General features: G+C 56.0%; 7 protein-coding genes across 7 annotated transcripts; 3 read left to right on the plus strand and 4 right to left on the minus strand.

Annotated features, from left to right (window-relative positions):
- Positions 1 to 129: 129 nt before the first annotated feature.
- Positions 130 to 1555, minus strand: SLS55_005669 (uncharacterized protein; the record flags this gene model as incomplete). Its single annotated transcript, XM_066777113.1, has 2 exons — positions 130 to 563; positions 616 to 1555. 2 exons carry the CDS (start codon positions 1553 to 1555, stop codon positions 130 to 132), a joined length of 1374 nt encoding a protein of 457 aa, XP_066632955.1.
- Positions 1556 to 1958: 403 nt separating this feature from the next.
- On the plus strand, positions 1959 to 3682 carry SLS55_005670 (uncharacterized protein; the record flags this gene model as incomplete). Its single annotated transcript, XM_066777114.1, has 2 exons — positions 1959 to 2077; positions 2152 to 3682. The coding sequence occupies 2 exons, from the start codon at positions 1959 to 1961 to the stop codon at positions 3680 to 3682; spliced, it is 1650 nt and encodes a 549-aa protein (XP_066632956.1).
- A 401-nt stretch (positions 3683 to 4083) lies between these two features.
- On the plus strand, positions 4084 to 5525 carry SLS55_005671 (uncharacterized protein; the record flags this gene model as incomplete). The annotated part of the gene is made up of 2 exons (XM_066777115.1): positions 4084 to 4128; positions 4656 to 5525. The coding sequence occupies 2 exons, from the start codon at positions 4084 to 4086 to the stop codon at positions 5523 to 5525; spliced, it is 915 nt and encodes a 304-aa protein (XP_066632957.1).
- Positions 5526 to 5808: 283 nt separating this feature from the next.
- SLS55_005672 (uncharacterized protein) lies at positions 5809 to 6876 on the minus strand (the record flags this gene model as incomplete). The annotated part of the gene is made up of 1 exon (XM_066777116.1): positions 5809 to 6876. One exon carries the CDS (start codon positions 6874 to 6876, stop codon positions 5809 to 5811), a length of 1068 nt encoding a protein of 355 aa, XP_066632958.1.
- Positions 6877 to 7467: 591 nt separating this feature from the next.
- VPS41 (Vacuolar protein sorting-associated protein 41) lies at positions 7468 to 11605 on the plus strand (the record flags this gene model as incomplete). The annotated part of the gene is made up of 6 exons (XM_066777117.1): positions 7468 to 7716; positions 7780 to 7806; positions 7859 to 8865; positions 8916 to 10691; positions 10754 to 11310; positions 11376 to 11605. 6 exons carry the CDS (start codon positions 7468 to 7470, stop codon positions 11603 to 11605), a joined length of 3846 nt encoding a protein of 1281 aa, XP_066632959.1.
- Positions 11606 to 15277: 3672 nt separating this feature from the next.
- On the minus strand, positions 15278 to 15918 carry SLS55_005674 (uncharacterized protein; the record flags this gene model as incomplete). The annotated part of the gene is made up of 2 exons (XM_066777118.1): positions 15278 to 15801; positions 15864 to 15918. The coding sequence occupies 2 exons, from the start codon at positions 15916 to 15918 to the stop codon at positions 15278 to 15280; spliced, it is 579 nt and encodes a 192-aa protein (XP_066632960.1).
- A 4742-nt stretch (positions 15919 to 20660) lies between these two features.
- On the minus strand, positions 20661 to 23348 carry SLS55_005675 (uncharacterized protein; the record flags this gene model as incomplete). Its single annotated transcript, XM_066777119.1, has 1 exon — positions 20661 to 23348. The coding sequence occupies one exon, from the start codon at positions 23346 to 23348 to the stop codon at positions 20661 to 20663; it is 2688 nt and encodes an 895-aa protein (XP_066632961.1).
- Between the last annotated feature and the right edge of the window lie 1689 nt (positions 23349 to 25037).

The raw sequence follows: 25037 nt of genomic DNA on the forward strand, positions 1-25037 counted from the left end.
TTATTAGTATAGCTTGGGTATCATGCTTCGCTTCCTGCCTGGATAAATCCGCTTGAAATCAACAGCAGGTTGTCTTGCGGGTGCAGCTGGACTTACTGTTGATGAAAAACCACGAATAACGCTGGTTCCTTACATGACAACACACTTGTTGTTGTACGCCTCTCCATATTGATCCACACCGGCTGCCTTTGCGTTTTCCCTTTGCTTGAGTTTCGCCTCGTCCGGGAAATACTTGATGAGGAAGTCAGCTAAGGCAGGGTCAAGGTTTCCGCTATCGGCCTCCATGACCACGTCTCCCCGGCACAACGGACAGTGCTTTTCCTTCGCTCTCTGCAAGACGACCAAGCAACGAATGCAGAAGACGTGCTGGCAGCGCAAGCGCACCGGACGATACGAGATGCTGAAGCAGACGGGGCAGAGATAATCGTCCAGTCGAGGCACTATCGGCAGCAGCTCGGTCGAGACTTGGTAGCAGATGGCTTTTGCAATGTCTCGCGGCATGCTCTGCCGCAGGGCTGCCGGAAAGGTGGACTTCACGCCTAGCGCCGTACGTTTGTCGAACTCTGCAGCTTTGTCAGTCAGAGGAACAAGCATGCCGCATGTAGCAGCACTCACTCTTGAGGATTTTTTGCATGGCGAGATCATTGATTTCTTGGAATCTGAGGCTTTGGAGTACTGCCATGTTCAACTGCAGGAACTGCTCCAGAGCGACACTGCTCTCTTTCTTCTTGAAGGTTGAAGTGACATGCTGTCGTTTGAGCTCATCCGAGAAGGCTTGAAGAAGCGCCTGCGCCTTCACGGAGTCATGCTTGCCGTGGTCAAGTTCGGTTGTGGAGAAGAAGATGCTCGATTCCAGGTAGAGCTCGAATACCTTGCGCCATTTGGCCATGTCCGTCTTCGCGGCCGATTTCCGATTTGGCTCGGTGACCTTGGTCACAGTCAATCCCAGCGCCGTCACCTCCTTAGTCAGCCTTGCCTGCTCTTGGGCTTGCAAAGTGGCCAACCCAGACAACTCGTTTTGGAGAATACTGAAAAACTCCAAGTCCGAGGTCAAGGGGAGTTCGACCATGCGGTGAAGGCGGACGGGGTCGGGGCTGCTGGGCCCGTCCGATGAGGTGCCCCGTGAAGACTCTCCCGAGTTCTGGTCCGCTGCTGACTGCGAGGCATGGGTATCCAGATGAGAGAGCTGCTGGGCAAGAGCAAGTCGCTGGACATATTGCCTGGTCAGAGGAGACAGGTGGGCATCTAGCGGGTCCCCGGATTCGGCGTCGATGGCAATGAACAGCTTGGGCTGGAAGAGGACGGGTGCAGCTGCATCTCGGGGCGAGGACTGTGGATTGGAGAGGAGGTACTCCGCAAGGCGTTCGTCCCGTTCTCGCTCTGCCGTCCTCAGCAGCTGTCCTAGCGTGGTTGCGTCAAGCCCTAGGCCGGCGAGTTCGTGCTCCACCCTCTTGATGCATTTTTTGAGTTTGCGGTAGGAGATGGCCGAGGCGACCCAGTGAGCGGGGAATCCGTCCCGCTCGAGGTGGTCCTGGAAAACGTGGCCGAACTTCATCCCCGATGTCGTGGCCGAATGTAAGCTACAACGGTGATGATCTCCATGAGCTGGCAGGCGGTGACAAGGAGGCGGAAAACCGGAGACGGCCAACAGTAGCCCAATCCCTCTAGAGATTTGATGGCATCACATGGGGGTAGCGCGGAAAATTGGCTGCAGCCTGTGGCGCGGCGAGATCGCAGCATTGGAAAGAGTCACGCAGTCTGCCTGAGGATGACGCTCCTGACTCGAACCAGGCACTGACGCCTGCCGAGCATGACTTCACAATCTCCGTCCAATCCTCCGCCGCAACCCCACGTACCCTTTTTCTTTTTTTTCTCTTTTCGCAGGGTTTTTGTTTTCCGTTCACCGACGCTCCACCATTATTACTCTGTCCGATCCTGCGACAACATAGTATTTCATCATGGGGTCCGGCCAGAGCTCCGCGAACGGCGGCGGGGCGTCGCAGCAAGCTGCAAATGCCGCAATGAAGACGAGCTACTACGAGCTACTGGGTGTCGAGCGTCAGGCCACTGAGGATGAGTATGCAAAACAACATCTCGCTGAACCTTTTACCCCGCCATGAATTCCTACTAACGCCACCCTCTGCGCCGCAGGATCAAGAAAGCCTACCGCCGGAAAGCGCTCGAGCTGCATCCGGATCGCAACCACGGCAACGAGGAATGGGCGACGGAGATGTTCGCAGAGGTGCAATCGGCGCACGAGGTGCTGTCGGACCCGCAGGAGCGCGCCTGGTACGACGCGCACGAGTCGGCCATCCTCAGCGGCGCCGACCCGCAGGACGCGCACTTCGAGCACGACGTCAAGGTCACCACCGCCGACGACGTCACGCGCATGTTGCGCCGCTTCAACAGCCGCGTCGAGTACTCGGACGAGCCCGACGGCTTCTTTGGCTTCCTGCGCGACACGTTTGACACCCTGGCCAAGGAGGAGGTCGTGGCCGCCATCTGGGACGGGCTGGAGGCGCCGGAATACCCCACCTTTGGTCGCAGGGACTCATCATACGACGACGTAGTGCGCCAGTTTTACGCCGTGTGGATGAGCTTCTCGACGAAGAAGTCGTTTGCGTGGAAGGACATATACCGCTACTCGGACGCGCCGGACCGGCGCACGAGACGCTACATGGAGAAGGAGAATGCGCGGTTGCGCGATGAGGGCGTGCGCGAGTTCAATGACGCCGTGCGCCAGCTGGTGGCGTTCGTGCGGAAGAGGGACCCCCGCTGGGCACCCAACACCCAAACCGAGGCCGAGAGGCAGAAGGCCCTGAAGGAGATGCGTGACGCCCAGGCTGCGCGGGCTAGGGCGGAACGCGAGGCGTTGATGCACGAAGAGGTCCCCGAGTGGACGAAGGTGCGGGAGCCCGAGGAAGTCGAGGAGAGCGAGGAAGAAGAGGTGGTGGAGGAGCACTTTGAGTGCGTGGCTTGTAACAAGACTTTCAAGAGCGAAAACCAGTGGCAAGCGCATGAGAAAAGTAAAAAGCACCAGAAGGCAGTGTGGGCTCTGCAGAAAAAAATGCGGAAGGAAAACAAAAATCTCAATTTGGACGATGAGGTGCCCAGCAGTGGTGTAGCGACCCCTGATGCTGCTGAGGAGGAAGAATTTATTGAAGAAGAAGAAGAAGAAAAAGGCGGGTCAGAAGTGGAGGAGACTACGCAGGCAATGGGGGATGTTGATCTGGGAGACGAGAGCCAGTCCGAGGAAGAGAACCTAAAGGAGAAGAAATCGTCTGCGGACAGCAACAAGCAAACTCCATTAGAGTCCGAGGAAGAGGAAGAGGAAGAGGACGATGACTATGTTCCACGGTCGAAAATAGAGTCTAGACTGGCGGGGGATGCCGATTCCGATAAGGAAGATGAGGACTCGAAGCTGAAGCTTAGCTTGGACTCAGATGACGAAAAACCGGCAGCGGCGGCTGCGCCAAAGAAGGGGAAAGCAGCACAAAAGCGGGCGAAGAAAGCAGCAAAGCAAGCCACTGCGGACGAAGAAGAGCTCAAGTTCAAGTGTGCCAGATGTCAAGCCGGATTTCCTTCCAAGACGAGGCTGTTCCAACACATCAAGGACAATGGGCATGCCGCACCTGTCTTGCAGACGAAGGGGGCGGGTGGGAAGAAGAAGGGAAAGAGATAATGGACATTATACGTAAGATACAGAAGAAAGTCATGATTTAGTGTGGCATAGCGTAGGCGTTCGGATGGCCGGTAGACTATCTATACCCAGTATCTGCGGCAGAGACCGCTGAATCAACCTTAACCGCAACTTTACTGATTTTGAACGTGTACTTGTGCAGACAACTAATCAAGTACACACCTTAATCCACTCGAACCACTGCTATCTTTTGTCTCGATAGTCCCCAGCTAAAGGATGGTCGGTGGGCTACAGATAGTGTTCCCCCCGGATCAAATGATATATATTACACGACGGAGAGCAAGTCTGCGATATGAGTGGCTTCTTTCTGCGTCTGGTGACCAATTTCTCCATGTGATACCTTGTACACCGCATGGACGCTCTCATCATACCACAATGTGATCATGGCGCAGTCGTCAACACTCTCAGATGCGATCCTCGTCAAGGCTGTGGGGTGGTGGTTGCCTCACGCCTTACCGTTTTTGGAGATGGTGCCTGGCTGCCGCCTACCCTAACAGCTGCCCCACCAACGCTCACGCCTGGTTAGACATAATACTTAAAGCACCTGATTCCGCGACAGAGAGACGCGTCTGCAGAATCAAGTCAACACGCGTCAAACCCTTGGCCTCAGCCGTCTCCTCTCGAAATATCGAGCCGTTTACGTTCTTTTTGTATCAATCAGCACCGATCTGGTCACTCAACTTCTTAGTTCCTTGACATAGTCTCGAATATGGCCCGGAGAAAGGGAATCTCAAGAGTACAAAAGCGCAAAGAGTCGCCCGTGCAAGGACGGGAATATTCCAAACGGCCGCGTCGCGCACCAGTTTCCTACGCGGACCCAGAGGATTCCGATGACAGCGCATTCTACGAAACGGACACGGACGGAGAAGGTGTCGTAACACGGAAGGTATGAAAGAAAGAGATCGTCTCAGCGTCTTCTCGTCACTGCGAGATACTTATCGACCTTTTCGCACAGGTGCAACCGCCCAAGCAAGACCGGCCGCTCCCCAAGCGCAAAATCTTCCCCTTCCTCTCCCTCCCCCGCGAGCTGCGCGACATCATCTACGACTACGTGCTCGGCTGCCCGACCATCCTCACCACCACCATCGAGGACGTCGATAAGACCGGCTCCGCCGACTTCTCCGACCCCTCCTCCCCGTCGGGGACCACGGTAACGACCACCGCCAGCAACATCATCCGACTGCGGGAATGCAGGGACGGCTTCCGCCGTGGCGCGACGCGCATGAGCCACCGCAAGAGCTGCCTGCTGCAGGCGGACGGCGTGACCAGGCTGGGCTACGGCGCGGGCGAAGCCGGCATGCTGAGACGCTTGCGCGCGTCCGAGCCCGCGCCGCTCGCGACCGGCCTGCTAGGCGTGTGCCGCCAGCTGCGCGCCGAGGCGGCGCCGGTGCTGTACGGTGGGCGCACGCGCTTCGAGTTCATCGACTCGGCCGCGCTGCTGTTGTTTGTGGGGCGGCTGTCGCGCGAGACGCGCGGGCTGCTGCGCGACGTGAAGCTGATGCAGTGGCAGCACCGGCGGAGCTTGTGCCAGGCCAACGACAAGGCGGTGTTTGAGCTGCTGGCTGAAGGCGTGACGGGGTTGAGGGCGTTTAGGTTCGATAAGGGGTCCTATTCGTCGAGGAAAGCGTGGTGGGAAGCCAAAAGGATTTGTCGGCTGGGATGGCGGTGGTTGGAGGCGATGGCGAGGGAGAAAGAAGACGGCTTTGATGGTGTGCTGAAGGTCTTGTTGGCAGGCATCGAGAACTGGGGAGACGACTGGAAGGTTGGGGAGGAGAATTGGACATTGTTTGAAAAGGAGTTCAGGTCTTTGATGGAAATTGAGTAGAATGAGTGTGTTGAGAGAAGCATACGGCCCCCGAACAGTCTTTCTTACCTTTCCCTGTACATACAATCCACTTTACATACAAAGGGTTTTGCAGCGCTCGAAACGAATCATTGGAAATTTGATGGTTTGTAGACGTGCTTGATAGCACGGCACTTTGCGGGCTGAATGGGGTATCAAAATCTAGAGCGGCCGCACTGGACGCCAGTGGTATGCCAGAAAACTTTTGGTACAAAGCACTGAGGAGGGTTTCAGATCGTAAGAGATGAAATCAAGGTACAAAACCTCAAGGCGCTTGTTCTTCGTTCCTCTTGTCTTTGGCAAGCTCTTCCTCCAGGTACAGCTTCAACAGATTGGATGTACTTTCTGGATCCGAGGCTTCTTCCCATTCCTTGAAAAGTCGGTTCATCTCCAACAAGATCTCGAAGGCAATCAGATAGATGATGATCCACTCCAAGAAATGGCCATGCTTCTCTTCCAGACGATCACTGAGAACCTGAGCAATCTCTTGCGCGTAGGTCAATTTGTCGTTCAGTGCTTTGATGCGCACGGAGACATCCAAAGCACGACCGACCTTGGTGTAATAGTCCTCAAGGCCAAGCTCATGTCTGCTGTCCCAGAAGATATCCGGCAAAGCATCAGTGAGCTCGGAATACAGGTTGAGTTGAGCCCGGATGTTTAGAAGCTCGCCCGTCTTCATGAGAATGAACTTCCGGCTGAATCGTAGCCGCGCGCCTTTGGAGAGGACAGTAGGAATGGAGCGGGTAGAGTCAAAATATCTGTCTAGAAGACCTTCGAGAACTGCGAGCTTAGTCGAGCGTGCCAGCCCAGAGGAGAAGGCGATTTTAGCCAGTATAGTGTCCACCTCATAGTTGGACATGTCTTGCCCGTCTGCTTGGTTGGCTTGTCTGGAAGGATCAAGCTCAGGATCCCCAGTCCCCAGAATGATGGTATCCCCAAAGACATCACTTGAGCTCCTGCCCGGATCCTCAACGTATGCCAGGTCTTCTGTTTCAACGTTCCTCAAGTGAGGGCCTTCGGCGGCGCCCACCAGTGTTTGATGGACCAGGCGGAAAGACACCTTCTCGGGAACATTCCAAGCCACCACGGTGCCTGACGGGAATATAAAAACGTCACCAGTCTCCTTGCTCTCGAGGGCATTATTGACTTGGACATGAACAACTTGCGGGTACAGGCCGGTGTTGAAAGGATCCGTCTCGAAGCCCTCGAGGCGAAGCAGACGAGCAACGGCAAAGATATCGTATCTGTCTGTGGCGCAGTAGGCGGTGATTTTCTGGGCACAAGTCAGCACGGGAAGGGCACAGGTGCTTTCGGAGACACACTTTCGCATCATCAGTGTTGGGAAGCTCGGATTTTGCCCTCATTCTTTTCCGTTGAGCTTCGACGGCGACTTTGCGTAGGGTCGGAGAAGCAGTCGACGAGGCCCTGGCACGCTTTATGTTTTCCTGCTTCGTCTCCTCAACAGGCGGACTGCTTGCTGGGAGCTCATCTTTCTCTTGACTGTGCAGTCGCCAGGCAGAGTTGGACAGAGCGCGAGAACCAAGAGCGTTGGCGGACGGCGGGCGGCAACGAGACGACGGGAAAGGCGCGGAGGAGGTTTTTAATGCGCGAGCCGCGCGTGAAGGGAAGGCATTGAAGCGAAGAACATTCATCGCCGGATTCGATTGGTTCAATGCATTGGGCGGGGTTCGAAGGAGAGGCGTGCTCCCAATGCTGGCGGACTTTGCGGGAAGAGTTGGACCTCTGGTGATGGGCGAATAAGTAAGTGGTGGCCAACGGGCAGAGCTCGGGACAGGACTTGGCGGCCGGGATCAGCGGCCGATGCCCGGCAGCGTCATGAGCCGGGACGCCAACACCACCACACGCGCGCTTGACAGCTCATCCATCCCGCGCTGCCTCCTTTCACCGCGGACCATGCCCCAGCATGGCTGCGCAACCAAATGGACTCCACGACGATGAGCTCGTCACACCTCACGGCGACCCTTCCACCACCACCACCGACGAGCCCAACATTGCCGCGGATGTTGAGTCGGACCGCGACGAAGATAAGGACGACGACGACGACGACGATGAGGAGCCCAAGCTGAAGTACGATCGCCTCACCAGCACCCTGGGCTCCGTCTACCGCAATGGCGACGCCACCAGCAGCTTCATTGTCGGAGGGGATAAGATGGTATGAACCGATCAAGCGCGCAGCAGCTGCGCCGCCAATTTGAGCTCTGCTAAGCTTGTGTAGATTATAGGAACTCACAATGGAAACATTGTAAGTAGTCGTTGCCATCCAGTAGCAACCCGGTTGCAGCTGACCCCAGTAGAACGTGCTCTCCATGCCCTCTTTCCAGTCGTTGCGCTTCTACCACGCCCACTCAGCCTCGGTCACTTCCGTGTCAATCTCCCCATTTCCCCCTCCTATGCCGGATTTGAGAGGCGATCCTGTGACAAGAACCGCTACGGAGCCCGTCCCTCCACCGGAACGGCGCAGTACTGCCGCCTCCACTGTGTCAAGCCCGCCGTCGAGAACTCCAAGGCAGCCCCCGCTCCCGGCTACGCCTTCTAATTCGATTTATGTCGGTACCTCTTCAATTGACGGCCACGTCTGCGTATCATCCCTTGTGGATCAGAAGGATGTCACCCTTAGGAATTTCCGCAGGCCCATCAATTCCGTTGCACTGTCTCCGGAATACAAGAGCGACAGGACTTATCTTTCGGGAGGATTGGCTGGAAACTTGATCCTAACGCAGGGAGGCCGTCCTGGTGTTAGCGCTGAGGCGAACACCAACAGTGCTGCCGCTGCGGCTTCCGGGTGGTTAGGATCTATCGGACTTGGTGCGAACATTGGGAAAGATACCATCCTGCACTCGGGTGAGGGCAGCATCAGTGCAATCAAATGGTCGCTCTCTGGCGGATACGTGGCATGGGCAAACGAGCAGGGTATCAAGATCATGCGCTCCAATCTCAAGTTGGAAAGCGTTGACTCGGAGTTTGCCTGGAAGCGAATAGCCCATGTGGATCGGCCCTTCCACGGCCAATGGGAAGATATGGCCTCTGTGTGGAAAGCTCGCATAGAGTGGATTGACGAGAAGAATCTCGAACCGGACGACGATGCCCCCGCCAAGAATGGCATCGATCGAGCCGAAACAATCATCGCAGATGTTCAAAACTCGCCAAGCAAAAATGGCACAAGGCGCCTGAAGCCCAAGAAAGAGAAGCTGTTGGTCGGCTGGGGCGATACTGCTTGGGTTATACAAGTCGATCCGGGCGGAGCCGGCACAGGGAAAAATATTGGAGAAAGGTCTGCGGGGCGCGCAGACATTGTTCATAAGTAAGGACCTACGCACCGGAACTGGGGGCGTGCATTGACTGACGGGACAGGCTTCGATTCGACGACTGTATTATTTCTGGTTTATCGCTTTATACCCCTTCCATACTTCTTGTTCTTGCATATCGCACCCGCGATGATGACGATAACCCTATCAACGCCACTACCACGGATACGACCAAACGGGGAATACACCACCGGTCCAATGGAATCCAGCCTGAGATCCGCTTAATAGACGCAGACACGTCTGAAGAGGTTGATGTGGACACTCTGACCGTCAGCCGGTTCGAGACTCTCTCAGCAGCCGACTACCATCTCAGTACCCTCTATGTTCCTCCCCTGCAACCAGGAAGTCCAGTTGCGCAGCGAGGAGCTCTTGAGACAATTAGCGAGGGTATCTGGGGTGCCGGCGTGACGGCTCAGCGAATCTTTAGCTCGGGCGCTTCCATAGCCAGCCTGGGGAGCAGCGGCGGTGACAATGGCAAGGGTAGTTTACCGCGCAGCATGACCGGGCAAGCACCCATGGCGAGATACGCCCTAACAAAGGGAGGACATCCATTAGCAGTCTCGTCTGGCTTGAAGATCTTCATCCACAGCCCCTACGACTGCGTCATCGGCGTAAAGCGTGACCTTGCAGACCATCTTTCGTGGCTTCTAGACCATCAGAATTACGAGGATGCGTGGCAGCTTGTCAACCACAATCCCGAGATCGTGTTATCGCCCCAGCAGGGTGATGAGCCCATGTCCCCAACCGTCGGTACGCCAGTCTCATCACTGCGGCGGAAACCGAGTATGGCGGAGTTCTTTGCAGACGACACTTCTCAAACCACCGTGTCTGCCGAGAAGCAGCACAACTCGGCTGCGGAAAAGGAAAAGCGTCGCATTGGCGATCTCTGGATGCAGCAGCTTGTCTCCGCCAAAGATTGGACAGCGGCTGGCAAAGTGGCGGGTAAAGTGCTCGGGACTTCATCACGATGGGAGCATTGGGTTTGGACATTCGCTGAAGCGGGTCAATTCGACGCAATCACCCCGTATATCCCTACAAAGCAACTGCATCCGCCGTTGCCCTCTCTAGTTTACGAGGTCGTTCTCGGCAACTACATCATCCGCGACCGCGTTCGGCTGAAAGAGCTCTTGGAGTTGTGGGACCCGGAACTGTTCAATGTGGGCAGCGTCGTCAATGCACTGGAAAGCAAGTTGGACTCCGGCGATGTCACCGAAGACACGATCGAAGGAGGCGAACGAGGCAGAGACTGGCGCATTCTCATGGAAGCTCTCGCCAAGCTATACATCGCCGACGGTCGTCCTAAACAAGCTCTGCAATGCTACATCCGCGTGCAGAATGCTGACGCAGCCATGTCTCTCATTCGTGAGTACCGTCTTATGGCTGAAGTTGCCGATGACATCCCAGGCTTCATCATGGTCCGAATCTCTCGAGAGCAAATGAAACTGGCATCACTAGAAGAGCTGGAAGACGCCTCTTCGGAAGCTGTACAGCTTCTCGTCGAAGACGCCTATCAAGGCCTGGTAAACCCCCACACGGTGGCTGAACAGCTGCAGGAAAAGGGCGGTTCGTTCAAGCCTTTCCTCTTCTTCTACATGCGCGCTCTGTGGACTGGCAAAGGGAGCGAAAGCGAGTTGCGCGCGACTCACGCCCGCATAGTTGATGAAGGAAGAGCGATGGTCGAAGGGTTTGGCGATCTCGCTGTGGAACTCTTTGCTGAGTATGACAGAGATCTCCTGATGGAATTCGTGAAGTCCTCGCAAAGCTATGACTACGAAAAGGCTTGCGCCGTATGCGACGCCCGCCAATACATCCCTGAGCTTGTGTAAGTTTCATATCTCTTTTCGGATCCGCATGTCCAAGTAGCAGGAACTGACAGTCATGCAGATACATCTTGTCCAAGACTGGCGAAGTGAAGAAAGCCCTCTTCCTCATCATCGACAAGATGGGTGATGTATCCTACGCCATCTCCTTCGCCAAAGAGCAAGACGATCCAGACCTTTGGGACGACCTGCTCGACTACAGCATGGACAAGCCGCATTTCATCCGCGGCCTTCTCGAGGAAGTCGGGACCGCCATTGACCCCATCACATTGGTCCGCCGGATTCCCGAGGGTCTCGAGATCGAAGGGCTCAGGGATGGCATTCGGCGTATGGTCCGAGAATACGAGATACAGTTCAGCATCAGCGACGGCGTCGCCAAGGTGTTGCGAAGCGAAGTTGCTTCCGCGATGGAGACGCTGCGAGCGGGGAGGAAGAAGGGTGTCAAGTTCGAGGTGTTGGACAAGGAGCCAGACCACGTCGACGTCTTCGTCGAGCCGCTGCAGGAGGCACAGGAAGTCGCGGAGAAGGACGACGCTGCCGTAACCAAGCGTGTCGACGCGGCTGCCGAGAAAATCAAGCCTGGACATTGCGTGGGCTGCAGCACGCCCTTCACTCAAGATGGTATGTTCAAGCCATCAATATCTGTTTCTCCTCCTTCCGTTCGGTGGCTAACTTCCAGGGAACAGAGAGAGAAACACTCATCGGATTCGCCTGCGGCCACGTTTACCACCTCTCATGCCTACTCGATTCGGCCGGTGCGAGCTCCAGCGCGTCGGCGGCGGAGATGCTGCAGGCGCAATTTGCCGAGGATGCGGAGACGTCGAGCCACAGTGTCGGCGCCAAGGTTGCACACGCGCACCTCATCCGCAACGCCATCAGTGGCGGGTGTCCTATCTGTGCCGAGGTGGCGGAGTAGAATTTCGGCTATTGGTTTGGTTTGATAAGGTTAAATGAGAACAGGATCGTGGCAGGAGAGGGGTAGCGCACTCTGATTCTTAAAGCATATTGCTGTTTCGTCGAAGCATTCTGCGTCGAGTTTGTTCTGTCGGGGCTGCTTGCTGTAAGACGTTGTGGTGAGGTGGCGAGGTGGTGCGATGCAATCTTCGTGTGTGAACTTTTTGAGGGCATATAGAATCTCAAAGAAAAAAGGAAGCAGGGAAAAAGGCAGAAGGCAGCGTTCGAGGAGACTCGAGCATGCAGTCTATATATCTTCTGTTAGATGAATGTACCTACACATAACCAACCTAAGAGTCGAGAAATACTACTGCCATTAGGTGACGGGCTCTTTATCCGAGGTAATGCTACTATTGTACGCGGAAACCTCACTTTTTCTGCGAGACAAGAACTCCTCCAAGGCACTTTCGCACGGTGGCCATGGAGATATTCGGCGAGCGATAGTAGATGTTTATTTTTTTTTATCGAACTGAATACCGAAGAAGTCGAGCAGTTGAATGGTGGAGATCTACACTATTAGTCGCCTGTTCTTCCCTAGACCACCCAAAGCCATCGGTGCCAAAAAGGGAAGGACCTGGACAGGCGGAAAACAGAACGCTCACACCAGCCGATGCCAAGCTAAGATGGACTGGTTTAGGCTTTCCGATGAGTACGGCAGCAACCATGGCGGGTGACACCGCTAACCTTCTCAGCTCATGTCAACAAACCGTGATTACGCTACTTTCAAAGTGAGATCTAGCCAGGGGAATAATGATCAACCAACCGGGGTCCCTACCAATGCCGGAAGCTAAACTTGCTTACGTTCATCAGGTCTGGTTCACAGCCAGCCTGGTCGGAGGGCGCTGCTGGAACTCCTCTCCGTTGAGCGGCATTACGTACCTAGCAAGTAAAACAAATAGTCCGACGCGAAAAACGCCTTTCTGCCAACCCTTTCATCAGCCACACGCGACTTCAGCACCAACAACACATGCCTGTGGGTTACAAACAGATCGAATAGCGTGGTCTACTAGCTCTGGACGAAGCTCGCTTGAAAAGCGCATGAAATCAGACGCGATGAGCGAAGGGGGCCGGTTTAAGGCAAGCAAAACGGCTTTGCACGCTAGTTAATTAGGACGGGTGCTTCTGCAAGAAAAGAGAGGAACAAAAAAAAAGAAGGCTAGGAAAGTGAGGAGAAAGTAATGAGCAAAGAAGTTGCACTAATGTCTAACTCAGCATCTCCGTTTCGCGTTGGGCTGGAGGCTGGAGGCTCCTCGCTAGCATGCTCCGAGTACGTCCCCCTCAGCGCCTACTAGCAGCCTTTACATTTATCTTGTTCAACCTTGGACGGATCCCGGTCCGCCGGCGCTCAGTCGTTTGGCAAGACGGAACCGTCGCCGCAAGCCGGGCGAACGTAAAATGGTTGGGGCGGGACAGAGGACGGCAAGGACGGGCCAATGGTGGGCTGTGGAGCGGATATCATGCAGGTACGGGGGACTTTCCCTTATCACATCCATGACGACGCGTGGATTGATGGCGGACGGCTTTCCTTGGAAAATCAAAAGCTTCGCATGCAGGCTGCATCTCCGTTCGTCGCCTATCAGCACACGGACTGTCGGAGAAACTTGTAGTTTCGCCTTGGTGCCATGCTTTTCTTTGTGTGTTCGGGGTTGATTCAACGTACGGAATGGTAAATCAGCGAGGCAACGGTTGCCATGTGCCAAGGTTGTTTTTGTGGTTGGGCGGTTCTTATTTCTTTTTGCGTTTTCTTATCCTACAGCATACAGTAGGCGCCTATCATCAAGCCGTGGCGTTTCACTGGCGCTGGACCGGGATGTGGCCAGGATTTCCCAACGCTTGGCGTAGTGGATAACAAAGTTACTTCCGGGGCAGAGGAGCTTGGCTGCGAAAGGAAAGAAGAGGCGAGCTGTTGTTGTTGTCGCAACGAGCGGCGTAGCAGAGCCGGGGTGGAGGCCAGGATCCGCTGAAGATGTGCCGAGCGTCGTCGGTGGATGCAGCGCCGTTAACGGTGCAGCCAAAATAGCAGCGACGAGCAGCACAAGATGTTCTACCATTTCCACTCTGGCGACCGGCCCATGGAAGCATGGGAAAAGCAATGTTTCTGTGGTTTCCCGCATCAGCTCCTCATTTGTTGCATGCCCGCCATTCCGCGTACGGGATGGCTCGGCCGGCCAGCATGGGTCTCTGCTCTCTAGCCTGCGTCCAACAGACCCATGCTCATAAGTTGCAGCTGTTAATGTTGCACGCGGCAACCCAAGAACAGACGAAGATGTTTTCGACAGGAAGATGAGGAAGATTGCCGCCACCAAGGCGGTAACCACTCCTGTCGTCGTGCAACACTCCGACAGGACTGCCTGTCGCACGACCGAAGCGTCATATCTTCCCCTCGTCGACCCCCTCGCTGGTGAATGGTGGTGCAACCGTGGCTGGTGGAGGGAACCGGGCGCCATGACTTACGCACCCACGTAGTGCCCATGTGGACGGACGTACGAGCCACAAGCGAAGGGCGGAACGAAGGGATGGGAAATACATGTCGGTGGCGGGAAGATGACCATGTCGCGTCCGTCGAGACGCGCGCATCGTCGTCTTTTTTCTAGCAGTTGCTTCTCGCCGCGCGCATGGACGCCGATCATCCCTTCGCTGCGTGCGACTTTCGGGTGCAAGAGGGAGATGGTGAGTGGGAAATCATTTGCATCGGCGACCACGCGCTCTGGATGGCTCGCCCATCAAATTGTCCCGGCATCTAGAGCGAGACGTTTGAGCCAATCCGATGCGCCGCGTGCCTTGCTCCAGGGCGCGGTCCCAGGTTTCGCCCGCCAGAACCCTCCGTCCAGCTCCCGCATGAGAAAAGCGTGCATCCCTGTCTGGACGTTTGCCAAGGACGAAGGGCTCCTGGCTGCGGCTTTAGCCGATGGAATGGGAGGGCAGGAAAGCTTGGTTGCTGCTGCTGCTGTGATGCTCTGCCTCGCTGTGCCGGTGGCTGTCGAAAAAGGCAGATGGCTAGCGGTGGCTGGCGAGCATGTTTGCTGGCACTCCCGGTGACGGTGGTGGCTGGGCGGCTGACGGCGCGCGCTGGCCCAGGCTTACCTGTTCCTTATCGCTGCGACCGTGGGTGGGCCCCGGCGGGCACTAACCCCCCGGCCGCTCCCTGACTCGCCTGGGCGGGACACCGGGCGCTAGTCAATCAGTGATCCATGCGCGCAGGGATGCATGTCAAGATTCGTGGAGTGCTTCGGCGCCCCAGCCGCTATTGTGGAAGGTGCTCCGCCTGTTGCGACCATGTGCGACGCGTTGGCACGCATGGCCGTGGCGGGTAAATCAAGTCTGTCACGGCAGCCATGGGTCCATCGAGAGAAGTGAGGTCAATGGCGACTCAGATTGTTCAAGGCCTGTGCGAAACTACCGACAAAAAAAAGAGTCCACCAACTATGACCTCCACGCTATGCCGATGTGAATTACAGACCCCGTCTGGATGGTTGAGATCATCTCCGTACCTGTCATATTACCGTTCCGTCATGTTTTTCCCAGTCATGATAAGCCAACCCGCCAGTCGTACTCCCATAAACCCATGTCGCTCGTTACCAAACAAGAAGAAGAAAATCCCGTCAATTGCGATTGACCGTGGGGAGCGCTTTGCTTAGGCAAGAGCGACGAAGACGCCGGCGGCGAAGAGGGCAGCCATGGCGTTGTTGAGCTTGATGCCGGATGCGCTGTTGGTGGTTGGGGCCTCAGTCGAAGACGCGGCAGCCGATGTGCTCGCCGGAGAGCTACCGCTGGCGCTGCCACTGGCAGTCTCGGAAGCACCTGCAGAGCTGGATCCAGCAGAGCCGCCAACCGAGGACGAGGCCGGGGCGGTGCCAGAAGCGGTACCCGAAGACGGACCAGGAGTCTCAGTGCCAGAAACGGCCGAAGAACCGGGAGCAGTGCCGACAGGAGCGGTGGTGGGCGCGCTGGAAGCGGGAGTCTCAGCGCCACCGGGGTTGGACGAAGCCGGAGCGGAGCCAGCGGGAGTGGTCTCGGTAGTCAGGACACTGGTAACCGGAACGGTACCAGGGACGGTAGAAGCACCGCCGGTAAAAGTACCGCAGACAGTGACGTAGACGGTACTAACGGCAGGGCACTCGTCACGGCGGATGAGGTCGTTCAAGCCAGGCATGTTGCCTAAAAATCTTGTTATTCTCATGCGACCATGCAGATAGGGTGAGGCGAGGAGCGCGACTTACCAGCCGAAGCCATGGCGACCAGACCGAAGGTGAGGATGACGTTGAGACCGAGCATCTTGATTGTTGTCGTAGTGATTGGGGTAAGATGTGCGGCGCAAAGCAAATGGAGCTTGAGGCAGTAACGTGAATGTCTGGAGAGGGAAAAGAGTGAGCAGGGAGCCGGAGCGGGTGAGGTGGTGCGCTTGGAGCTGGGAAGCTGGGCGCTGCGAGGAAGATCAGGCGGAGCTCGAAGCAGACGCTCAATTGAAGCAGCCGCGCGAGCGCCAGACGGTGCGGGCGATTCAAGCTTACCTTAGCTTAGCGATGCCTTGCGAAGGTGTTCGGTGGAGGAAGGAGAGGGAGGGAGCTGGAGGGTAGGATGGCTTTTATGATCGCAGAGCGGGCGCTAAGCGAGCGCACGGGCCGGCGATGGGCAGCAGGGCGGGTGTGCGGCCGTGCAGGCTCCCCAGGGCCTTGATCGCCCGCAGCCTGGCCGCCGCTTTGTTGTGCAATGCACCTGCAGCTGAAACGCCCTGTGCCGCCCGCGCTGCAGACGTCTCTGTGTTTGCCTTCTGCTCCACCCGCCGGTGGCCCCGCCTGGTCCGACTGCCTGCGCCATGCGCCCTGCGCCCGCCACCGCCCGCGCCCTCGCTGCGCGTGACGATCAGGCCAGCGTCCATCGGCGCGCGTATGCTGGCAAAGGGCGCTGCGTGGTATGCAGGACCGCGTTCGCACGTGAGGGGGCGTCCATCGCGGGCACCACCACCTGGCTAAGCTGGATTTGCGAGTGCGGGAAGGCACGTTGCGCCGGCATACATACTTAGAAACTGCGACGCCGTGGCCCTGCAGTGTCATTGAGGTGCCCAAGAAGATATAGGAAGTAGCCCTCTGCTGCGCCGCTGTCCGCGTACCCTGCTGCGCTCTCACGGTGCGCGCTGAGTGCTTCTTCGCCGGTGTGCGCGACATTCATGCTGTCAGGTATTCCCATAGCGCAAGCCGCCGATGGTTACGCCCTCATGTAGATTCCTTTGCCATTGATCCCTCAGCGGGTTCATCTCGCCTGCTGTGCTCGTCAGTGCTCGTCAGTGCTCGCCGGGTTGGCCGCGACTGCTGCAATGGCGACTTCCGCCTCGCGACTCCCTCATTCTGGGCGGCCTTGGAGGGGTACTTCAGTCAGCCGTCTCGCCCTCTCGTCTTCCTCTTCCTTTCCTCTCCACCAACTTCAGCCTGTCGTTCCGTGTCTCTTCCCACTTTGCTCTCCTGCCTTGGTACTCGATTCGCCCATCTCTTCCTGCCTCTTCGGCCTCCTGCTCACATTGCTCATTCCGCCCCTCCGACAACCCTCAACATGCAGCTGCTCAAGCTTTTCCTGGCTCTGGCCGCTCTCGTGTCTGCAACTCTGGCTGCCAAGCATGGAGATTGTAAGACTCAGAGCTCACGCTTCCAGCTGCGCTTGCTTGAGTGCTCACTGAAGAACAGACGTCCTGCCGGATCAACCCCTTTCCAACCCTCAGTGTGAGTTGCCTCTTTTGGAAGCCATTCACCTCTTGACCGCCGAGCACATTGCTGATGACAAGCTGCAGACGAGCCTGAGTTCACCACTAGCATCGTCTTCGTCGATGTCATTCCGGCCGTCACCACTTCCACCGTCTTCGCAACCTACGAGGTCACCGTCACGAGCTGCCCCAGCTCTGTCACCGACTGCCCGACTTTGTCTGCCTCGGTCTTCACCTCTTTCGTTCCCATCTCAACCACAGTGTGCCCGGTGACCTTGACATCCTCATACACCAGCAACATCACCACCCCCTGGTACCCTACAGTCTCGCCAGTCTCTATCCCATCGGTTCCGACTCTTTCACACCCCGGTACAACAGTACTCCCGTGGGCCACCGGCACGAGTTCGTCCACAACGTACTCCATCTTACCTCCTTCGCCCACATCGCCGATCGCAAGTACAGCCCCCTCGACAACTTCTGGCGCCGGCTTCTCGTCCTTTTCACTGGTCTGGCCTTCCAGCTACCCTTCGTTCTTCTGGCCTTCGACCGTCATCTACACTCACTCGAACACCATTACCCTGGGAGGACCAACCACGTTCGTGACTACCACGTCCACTTCGACGCTGTCGGTTGCCTATCCCTCGGACGTCACCTCTCATTCGTTTATCTCGGTATCTTCTGGCGTCACATCTCCACTGACCCCGGTGTCTTCCGGCATAACTTCAGCACTTCCAGGGTCGGGATACTCCCCTAATCCAACTCATTCTTCGGCTTCTGCTTCTGTACTTCCGACATCGACCATGTACCCGTCAGGCATAGAACCATCGTTCACTGCAGTCTCGAGCATTCTGTCTGTCGACACGACTGAATTTCCGTCGGGCTTCTTTCCATCAACCGCCAATTCTTACTCGGATGCGACGACTGGGCTGCCCACAGTTGCTTCTTCCGAACTTCCACTTGCTTCTTCCGACCTTTCCGTTGCCTCCTCTGGCCTTTCTGTTGCCTCCTCTGGCCTTTCTGTTGCCTCCTCTGGCCTTCCTGTTGCCTCCTCTGGTCTTCCTGTTGCCTCCTCTGGTCTTCCTGTTGCCTCCTCTGGCCTTCCTGTTGCTTCCTCTGACCTTCCTGTTGCTTCCTCTGACCTTCCGGTCGCTTCTTCCGATCTTCCGGTCGCCTCCTCTGGTCTTTCGGTGGCTTCCTCGGACCTTCCAGCGGCTACCGGACAAAGCTCGACCTCGGTGTTTTCGTACACCCCAGTGACAGTCATCTCGGTGGACACTTTGACTTCGAGCGGCCTCGTTGCGCCGACATACACTAGTGACAGCTCGGCGGCGCTCCCAGGCACAATCGACAGTCTAACTTCGTCTGTATCGCCGACTCCGCCCTACATCCCATCGACCCCAAATGCCACAAGCGTCACACTGCCCGCCTCCAATGCTTTGGGCACTACTGGCAGCATCACTGCGGCACCTGTCACAACCGGAAATGGGAACGTCAGCAGCATCATCCTGACTCCGACAGCACCACAGTCTGTGTTCCAAGGGGTCGGCACCAAGCACTTGGCCGGAGCCTCGGTCGCAGCCATTTTCCTCGCTGTCATGGCAGCTCTCTTCTAATTCGCACTTTTCTCTTAGGACTGGTGGGCCATGTGGGATGATTCATCAGTATATTTTGCTGACCAAGATCCGTTCTTTTCGCTCTTTTTTTCCCCGCTCATGTCAATAATGTCTTTCTCATGCTTCAGCGTTGCACCACTCACCACATGCATTTGTTGATGTATCTTGTCAACACCCCTTATGTAAACCAACTCTCGATGTATGCATTCACAAAATAGAAGTCAATGTAGCACAATCAATGCAAATGGACTCGCATCACCAAGAATTCTTCTTGTCATCCTGAATTTCAGATTGAGGTGTCGCACACAACACAGCGTGCAGCTAGCGCCGGGCGCTTGCCGCGGGACCGCCGGTTGGTTGCATGGCTGTACCGAGGCTGATGTTGACGCTGTGCACCGGATGGTGGTGTCGCACGACGGCAAGTATGCCCAGGTGGGGGGAGAGTTGCAGCTTGCACAGGCAAAAATGGAAAGTGAAGAGGCGAAGTAAGGAAGATGAGTAGTGGTGAAGACAAGCTTTTTTCTTCCTAAGGTGCGCGAATACGAAGGCGGGACCGGCTGCGCGCGGATCGGCGCACACTTGGCCATGTCCGGCCCAGAGCGCAGTGGGGTTAGCGGATTGGAGTGATGAGCGAGAAAAAGGCGAGAGGCTGGTGTTCCTTCCCGCCGCCCCACTCCCTTCGATCTACGCACAGCTCCTCGGCAGTTCAATGAGCCTTTAATCTTTTTTCATTTTAAACTTTATTCCCTGAGATCGCAAACTGTGGGTCCCGAGAGCCGGTAATGCCGACCCGTTGATCGCCTTCCCAAGCCGTGTCTGAGACATGATGGGACCGAACGGGCGGGCTGTTGCCAGGTGGGACAAGGATTATTACGGGTGGTTGGGAGTGCGACTGCTCGGTAGAGGGAGGTACCTGGCTAACCATATATTTTCGGGAAGGGAGTAAGTTGCCGTGGAGGGGATGGAAGGGGTCGTTCAACATATGGCCTTTTTTTCTTTTTCTTTATTCAGAAAAAAAGTGGTCTTGCTCCAGTTTTCTCTATTCCATAGTCTTAGCTCGTCACAGGTCCACATCTGCCTTACGCAGATACCGCATCATCATGTTTATAGGCAGTTGAATCCAAGATCCGGGCATAAATGTAAGTATTAAATGCGCACAGTCACGCCCAGTCCTTGTATTCAACCACCTATCCTATGTTCCATTTTTCTGTGAGGCAGATGCGGGTGGGCAGTTTCTTATGTCATCAGCCGTGCCGTTTTCGTTCCGTCACGAGCAAGTGCAAATGCATGCAAAATCATGTCTTATGCTTTGTGACAAACCAGGCACGGGTGCTTGGCCTAACAAGAGCTCGCTACCAGCAAAGTAGTGCGAGCAAGGGTGATGAGAAACATGCATGGTCCAATTGAGCTTCAATGTAACAAATGTTTTCACACTGTCGAACGCAATCAAATGTTTAAGTTGAGATGTTTTCCATTGTCTGCGCCTGTATCATACGTGAGTAATTTAATGATGCCTAGGCTTTGCAAGCTGTACAAAGAGCGGTGGGTTCTATGAAACATCTGTTAATCCTGTTTTCCTTTTCTCCCATTTTCCCTTCAGTGCATAAACGCAGTGGTATCTTTTTGTTTCGGAACCCTGAAAAGGAATTGGACGCCATAACCATACACGTCGTCGTAACTCGTCCATTTTCCCCCCCCCATCTATGGCCTCAGCCCTGCCACCTCACCCTCTCGCTCCGCAGGATGCTGATCAGTCCAAGCGGCAGCAGGCCTCTGTCGCAAATGGCCAAGCCTCCAAACCTCTTGTCTGTCTCACCTGCGTAGAGCGCGATGATCCACTTCCAGTAAGGGCTCAACCGGCTCCAGTGGTTACCCATGCCTGGTGTGCTATACCGATCGCCTGGCAGATTCAACATAGCGCTGCGCACCTTGACCGATTCTTCAACATGAATCTCTTCGATAGGCTCCATGTACCGCTGGTACGCTGTGCTGAGCTCGGCTGACGTCTGTTCAACGAAACGCATGTACTCATCCAGGCTCATGAAGGGCTCGCCTTCGAGGTTCTTGGGTGTTGTCTGGTCGACCGGAACTTCGCCAGCTTCGAAACGTTCCTTGGCATCCTCGTAGCTCTCCTTCTCCCGATCGAGGGCGATGTTGACTTCCTCCATCGTGTGCTTGCGCACAGAACGTCGGCGCATCGCATACAACTGGACAAACGGGTTCAGCAAGCCTAGGCCGCCCAGCTCGACTGGGAAGTGGAAGAATGCGTCCGGAACCTGGCGACCACCGTTGATGGCCCCGGTGTTGCCAAATCGCTTCGTGATGGTGCTGCGAAGGTACTCGACCACGTTGCCAGCGCCTGACTCAGCGAAAAGAGAGCGTTGGATACGCTCAAACGTCTCGATGCACATGTCCACGTGCTCGCAGCCTAGACAATGCGCTGGCTGACCGAAATTCGTGGAGAAGAAACGTCCAACGTAGCCGTTCCAGGCTTGGATCCATCCTAGGACGCTGTTGCATGACTTCAGCTGACGACGAAGCTCCTGAACATGTACGTCCACCATTTCCTGGTCGATGATCCAACGGCGCTCCTTTGCGTCAAGCTTCAGGAGGCCCCATCGAATGGTTCCTGTTGGCAGCGCTTGATGGAGGGGAGCCAAAGACTGCTTGTCAGGGCTTACAATCTTAGCTGCCGCCGTCTTTTCCTTGTTCAGTTCCAGACCCATGACTGAAGAAAATTCCTGCAAAGCTTGCCACGCCTGAACGCAAGTGCTTTCCTGGCCCCAGAACCAGAGGTCGTCATGGAAGCGGTACAAGACAGCACCATTGGTCTTGCGATGAACAGCAAAGTCAAGACAGAACAGAACCGCCTCGCCGAGAGCATCTGCCAGCACATGACCCATTGGAATGCCGTTCTTCCGGACTTTAGGCTCGGCGTTGGGGCCGTCTTGCGTGAATAGGAGCGGAGCTGCAAGGAACTTCTTGACGAAGTCAAGCCAATTTTTCCTGAGGCCAAAGTATTCGAGCACCGTAAAGATCGTCGCATGAGGAAGTGACGGCCCGAACCACTTGAAGTCACTAGCCAGGATTGTGAATTCACCGTACAGCTTGGTGTTGATGAGCATTTCGGTGGAGGCCAGGCGCAGCAACTGTTGTTTGATCTCAAGTGGAGACTTGGTATCGCCGTCCTCCGACTCGTCATCCTCCGCCATGTAGTCGCGGCCGCCAGATTCCAATTTTGATGGAAGGTGTGTCATGAAGAAGTCATCTCGAAACTCCGAGAAGCGGATGTCACGCACCGAATCGGCGCTTTGAATGTTAGACTTGCCCAGGAAGTAGTGCCGACGCTGTCTGTCCGCCCTTGTCATGGCACGGTAGGGAGCTTGGACCCAAGCGCCGGAGTAGTAATGGCTCTTGAAGCAGTTCTTGAGCAGGAGAGCCATATGGGCGCCAATGACGTGCACCAGAATCGCGGTGTGGATCTCTTCGTCCATGTAGGCTCGATACTTGCCATTCAGCTGGCGTCTGAGGAGGACGGGGACAGGACCGGGCCATTCCCAGTTCTTCAGCGAATCGAGGTCCATGCGGAGTACGTCAACCATCTCTTTGATGACCTCCGGACGTGACCTCAAGTCAAGAAGAACCTCGCGCTTTGGGCCAGTGAAAAGATCACCCTTCAAGATGCCCTGGATGGCCCAACGGATGGTTTTTTCGTCGACACTGATGTTCCCTTTCCACTCCCCGATGCTGGCACGCAAGCGCTCCAAGGGGGTCATTTCCGCGCGCCTCGACTTCTTGGTGTTGACGAACAGGTCGTCAAGGTACTTCTTGATGGCGGCAGTGTCGACCCTGGGCTCATTGAAGATGAGCTGCTCGAGTGTCTGGCGCTGCTCGTGCATTTCCTCACGGCCGACCACGTCGAAGGCGTCGGAAGCACTGCTCGAAGAAGCGGAGCCGCTTTCAGGCAAATCTTCCTCGGTGGTAGAGGAGTGAGCGTTGAGCTGGGCCATGGCATCATTTGGCTTCTCAATCCACTCGGTGACCAATCTGCCAAAGAGATCGGCATAGTTGTACTTGTCAGTGTGGATGTCGAGGTTTTGTTCAAGCCAATCCCTCCAGTCGGCCAGCAGGGTGGCTGACACGGAAGGATCATGAGAAGCCTGGTCAAGGAAGCGCTCGATGTTCCTCACAGATGACTGGCCTTGGTTGAAGCTGATCTTGTTGTCCTTGAAGGCGGCCATCAGGATTCGTACCTTTTCGGCGGCATTGTCGGCTTTGCTGGAGGCGTCCAACATGGCAGCCTTCTGGGCCTCGAAGGATCGCTGGTTCTCGGCCAGCTTGGCGAGCTTGCGGTCGGTAACATGGCGCAAGGTGGAAGTGACGGCACCTCCAGGCATGGCGACGGGTTTGGTGACGGCTGAGAAGGACGGGCTAGAACGGCTGCCAAAGGGCGAGGGCTGTGCGAAGCCGGGGGGTGGGGGGACACCTCTGCCTCTACCTCTTCCTCTGAGTAAGCCTCTTGCACGGATGCTACCTCGTCCTCGGCGGCTTGCTCTAGAATCCATGTTAATGGGTGGAAGCGGGCTGAGGTAGGTAGCTGGGGCTGACCTGAGACTGCGGTGCGGATGAAGAGGAGAGGATGCAGTGATGACGGCGATGGCGAAGAAAAGGCAGCGCGGAACGGGCTTTATAGGCTGAGGAAGCAGCGAGGGTGGTGGAGCTGGGGAAGGCGGCAGACACACCGCAGAGGCGGCGGCAAACTAAGACGGACACCATGCAGATCACCGCGACTCAATGCACCGCGCCTCCCCACACCTGTTTGCCTGTTTGCTGATTGCACCGTGCCGTACACAGCACTGCTCAATGGACGGCAACGCACCTGCTCGCAAAGCTAAGGTAAGAAGTGGTCGCTTGAGATGCCAGGCAGCACTCACGCATGCAGCAGCATCCTTGCGGCGATCCCGCGCTAAGTAGGTAGCGTCGAACGTCACCGCTTCCGCCTTCTTCTCGACACCTACACCTCCGGTGTCACCAACCAGCGCTGGCCTTGTGAAGAACACCGAACACCCATCACCTCTCGCAAACGAGGTTCCGTGCCGATGACGTCATGGTTGTCTGCAAGTGAGTGCTGCAGCATGGTTTTTGCAATGCGCTGCTGCTGCCTGGCATTCTATACTTCTCTCGGCGTCCTTTACCCGGATGGGCGCTGAAATTCAAGCATAGAATCCTTCAACATTGGACGTGGCTTTCGGCCCATCCGGACTGCTGCAAGTAGAGGACACGAAAGATGCCAGAGACCCCGGCATTGGAGACGTTCTTTTACTTCAACGTCAATGACCGGCGTCAAGACCTCCCATACGACCACATGGCCATCGACCGCGTTTGGCCAGACCCGTTCTTATGCCTCTCTCAGCGACACAGTGTTTGTTGGTCTTGCTGAAGCGTATCGCTCGGTGGCTGAACCACAAATCCTCGCTGGATGCCGGAACGTCCATCTCACTCTGGCAAACGCAGACTGGCCGAAATGGGATCCCGATGCAAAGCCTCATCGTCCTAGCTGCCACTCTAAGCTCTCGCATATCCTTGGTGCTCTTGATTCTAGTCAGCACATCGACTGTGTGTTCCTGGCCTTGTCTGACGTACTCGCCCTCCCTCTCGTCCACCATGCACTTCCAAACAAGCAGGAGCGCACTCCTGTCACTGTCTTCAACACCATTGCCGTTCATGTGGAACCCATTGACTTGGGACTATGGCATCTTCCCGACTATCAATCAACATTCATCCGGGATCCTGTCACTACGCGTGTTCTGCAGGAAGCTCGCACTTTCCAGAGGGATGCTGTTGCCTGGCAGCGCGTCATCGCAAAAGCTGGCCCCGCTTACCAGGCATATGACTATACGGCAAGCTTCCACTCAGCTGATCTGTGCATCGAAAGCGATACCGCGTTAGCCATCATGCGTTCTGTCGATTTCGGTCCCTACAGTTCGAAGCCATGCACAACCAGCGACCTGGACGGTCTGAGCACCCGTTTTGCCGATGATTTAGCCCACAACATAAGGTATTTCGAGCTGGGTAATCGATGGCGC

The sequence above is a fragment of the Diplodia seriata genome, assembly GCF_021436955.1.
Source record: "Diplodia seriata strain FDS-637 chromosome Unknown scaffold_5, whole genome shotgun sequence".
Lineage (NCBI taxonomy): Eukaryota > Fungi > Ascomycota > Dothideomycetes > Botryosphaeriales > Botryosphaeriaceae > Diplodia > Diplodia seriata.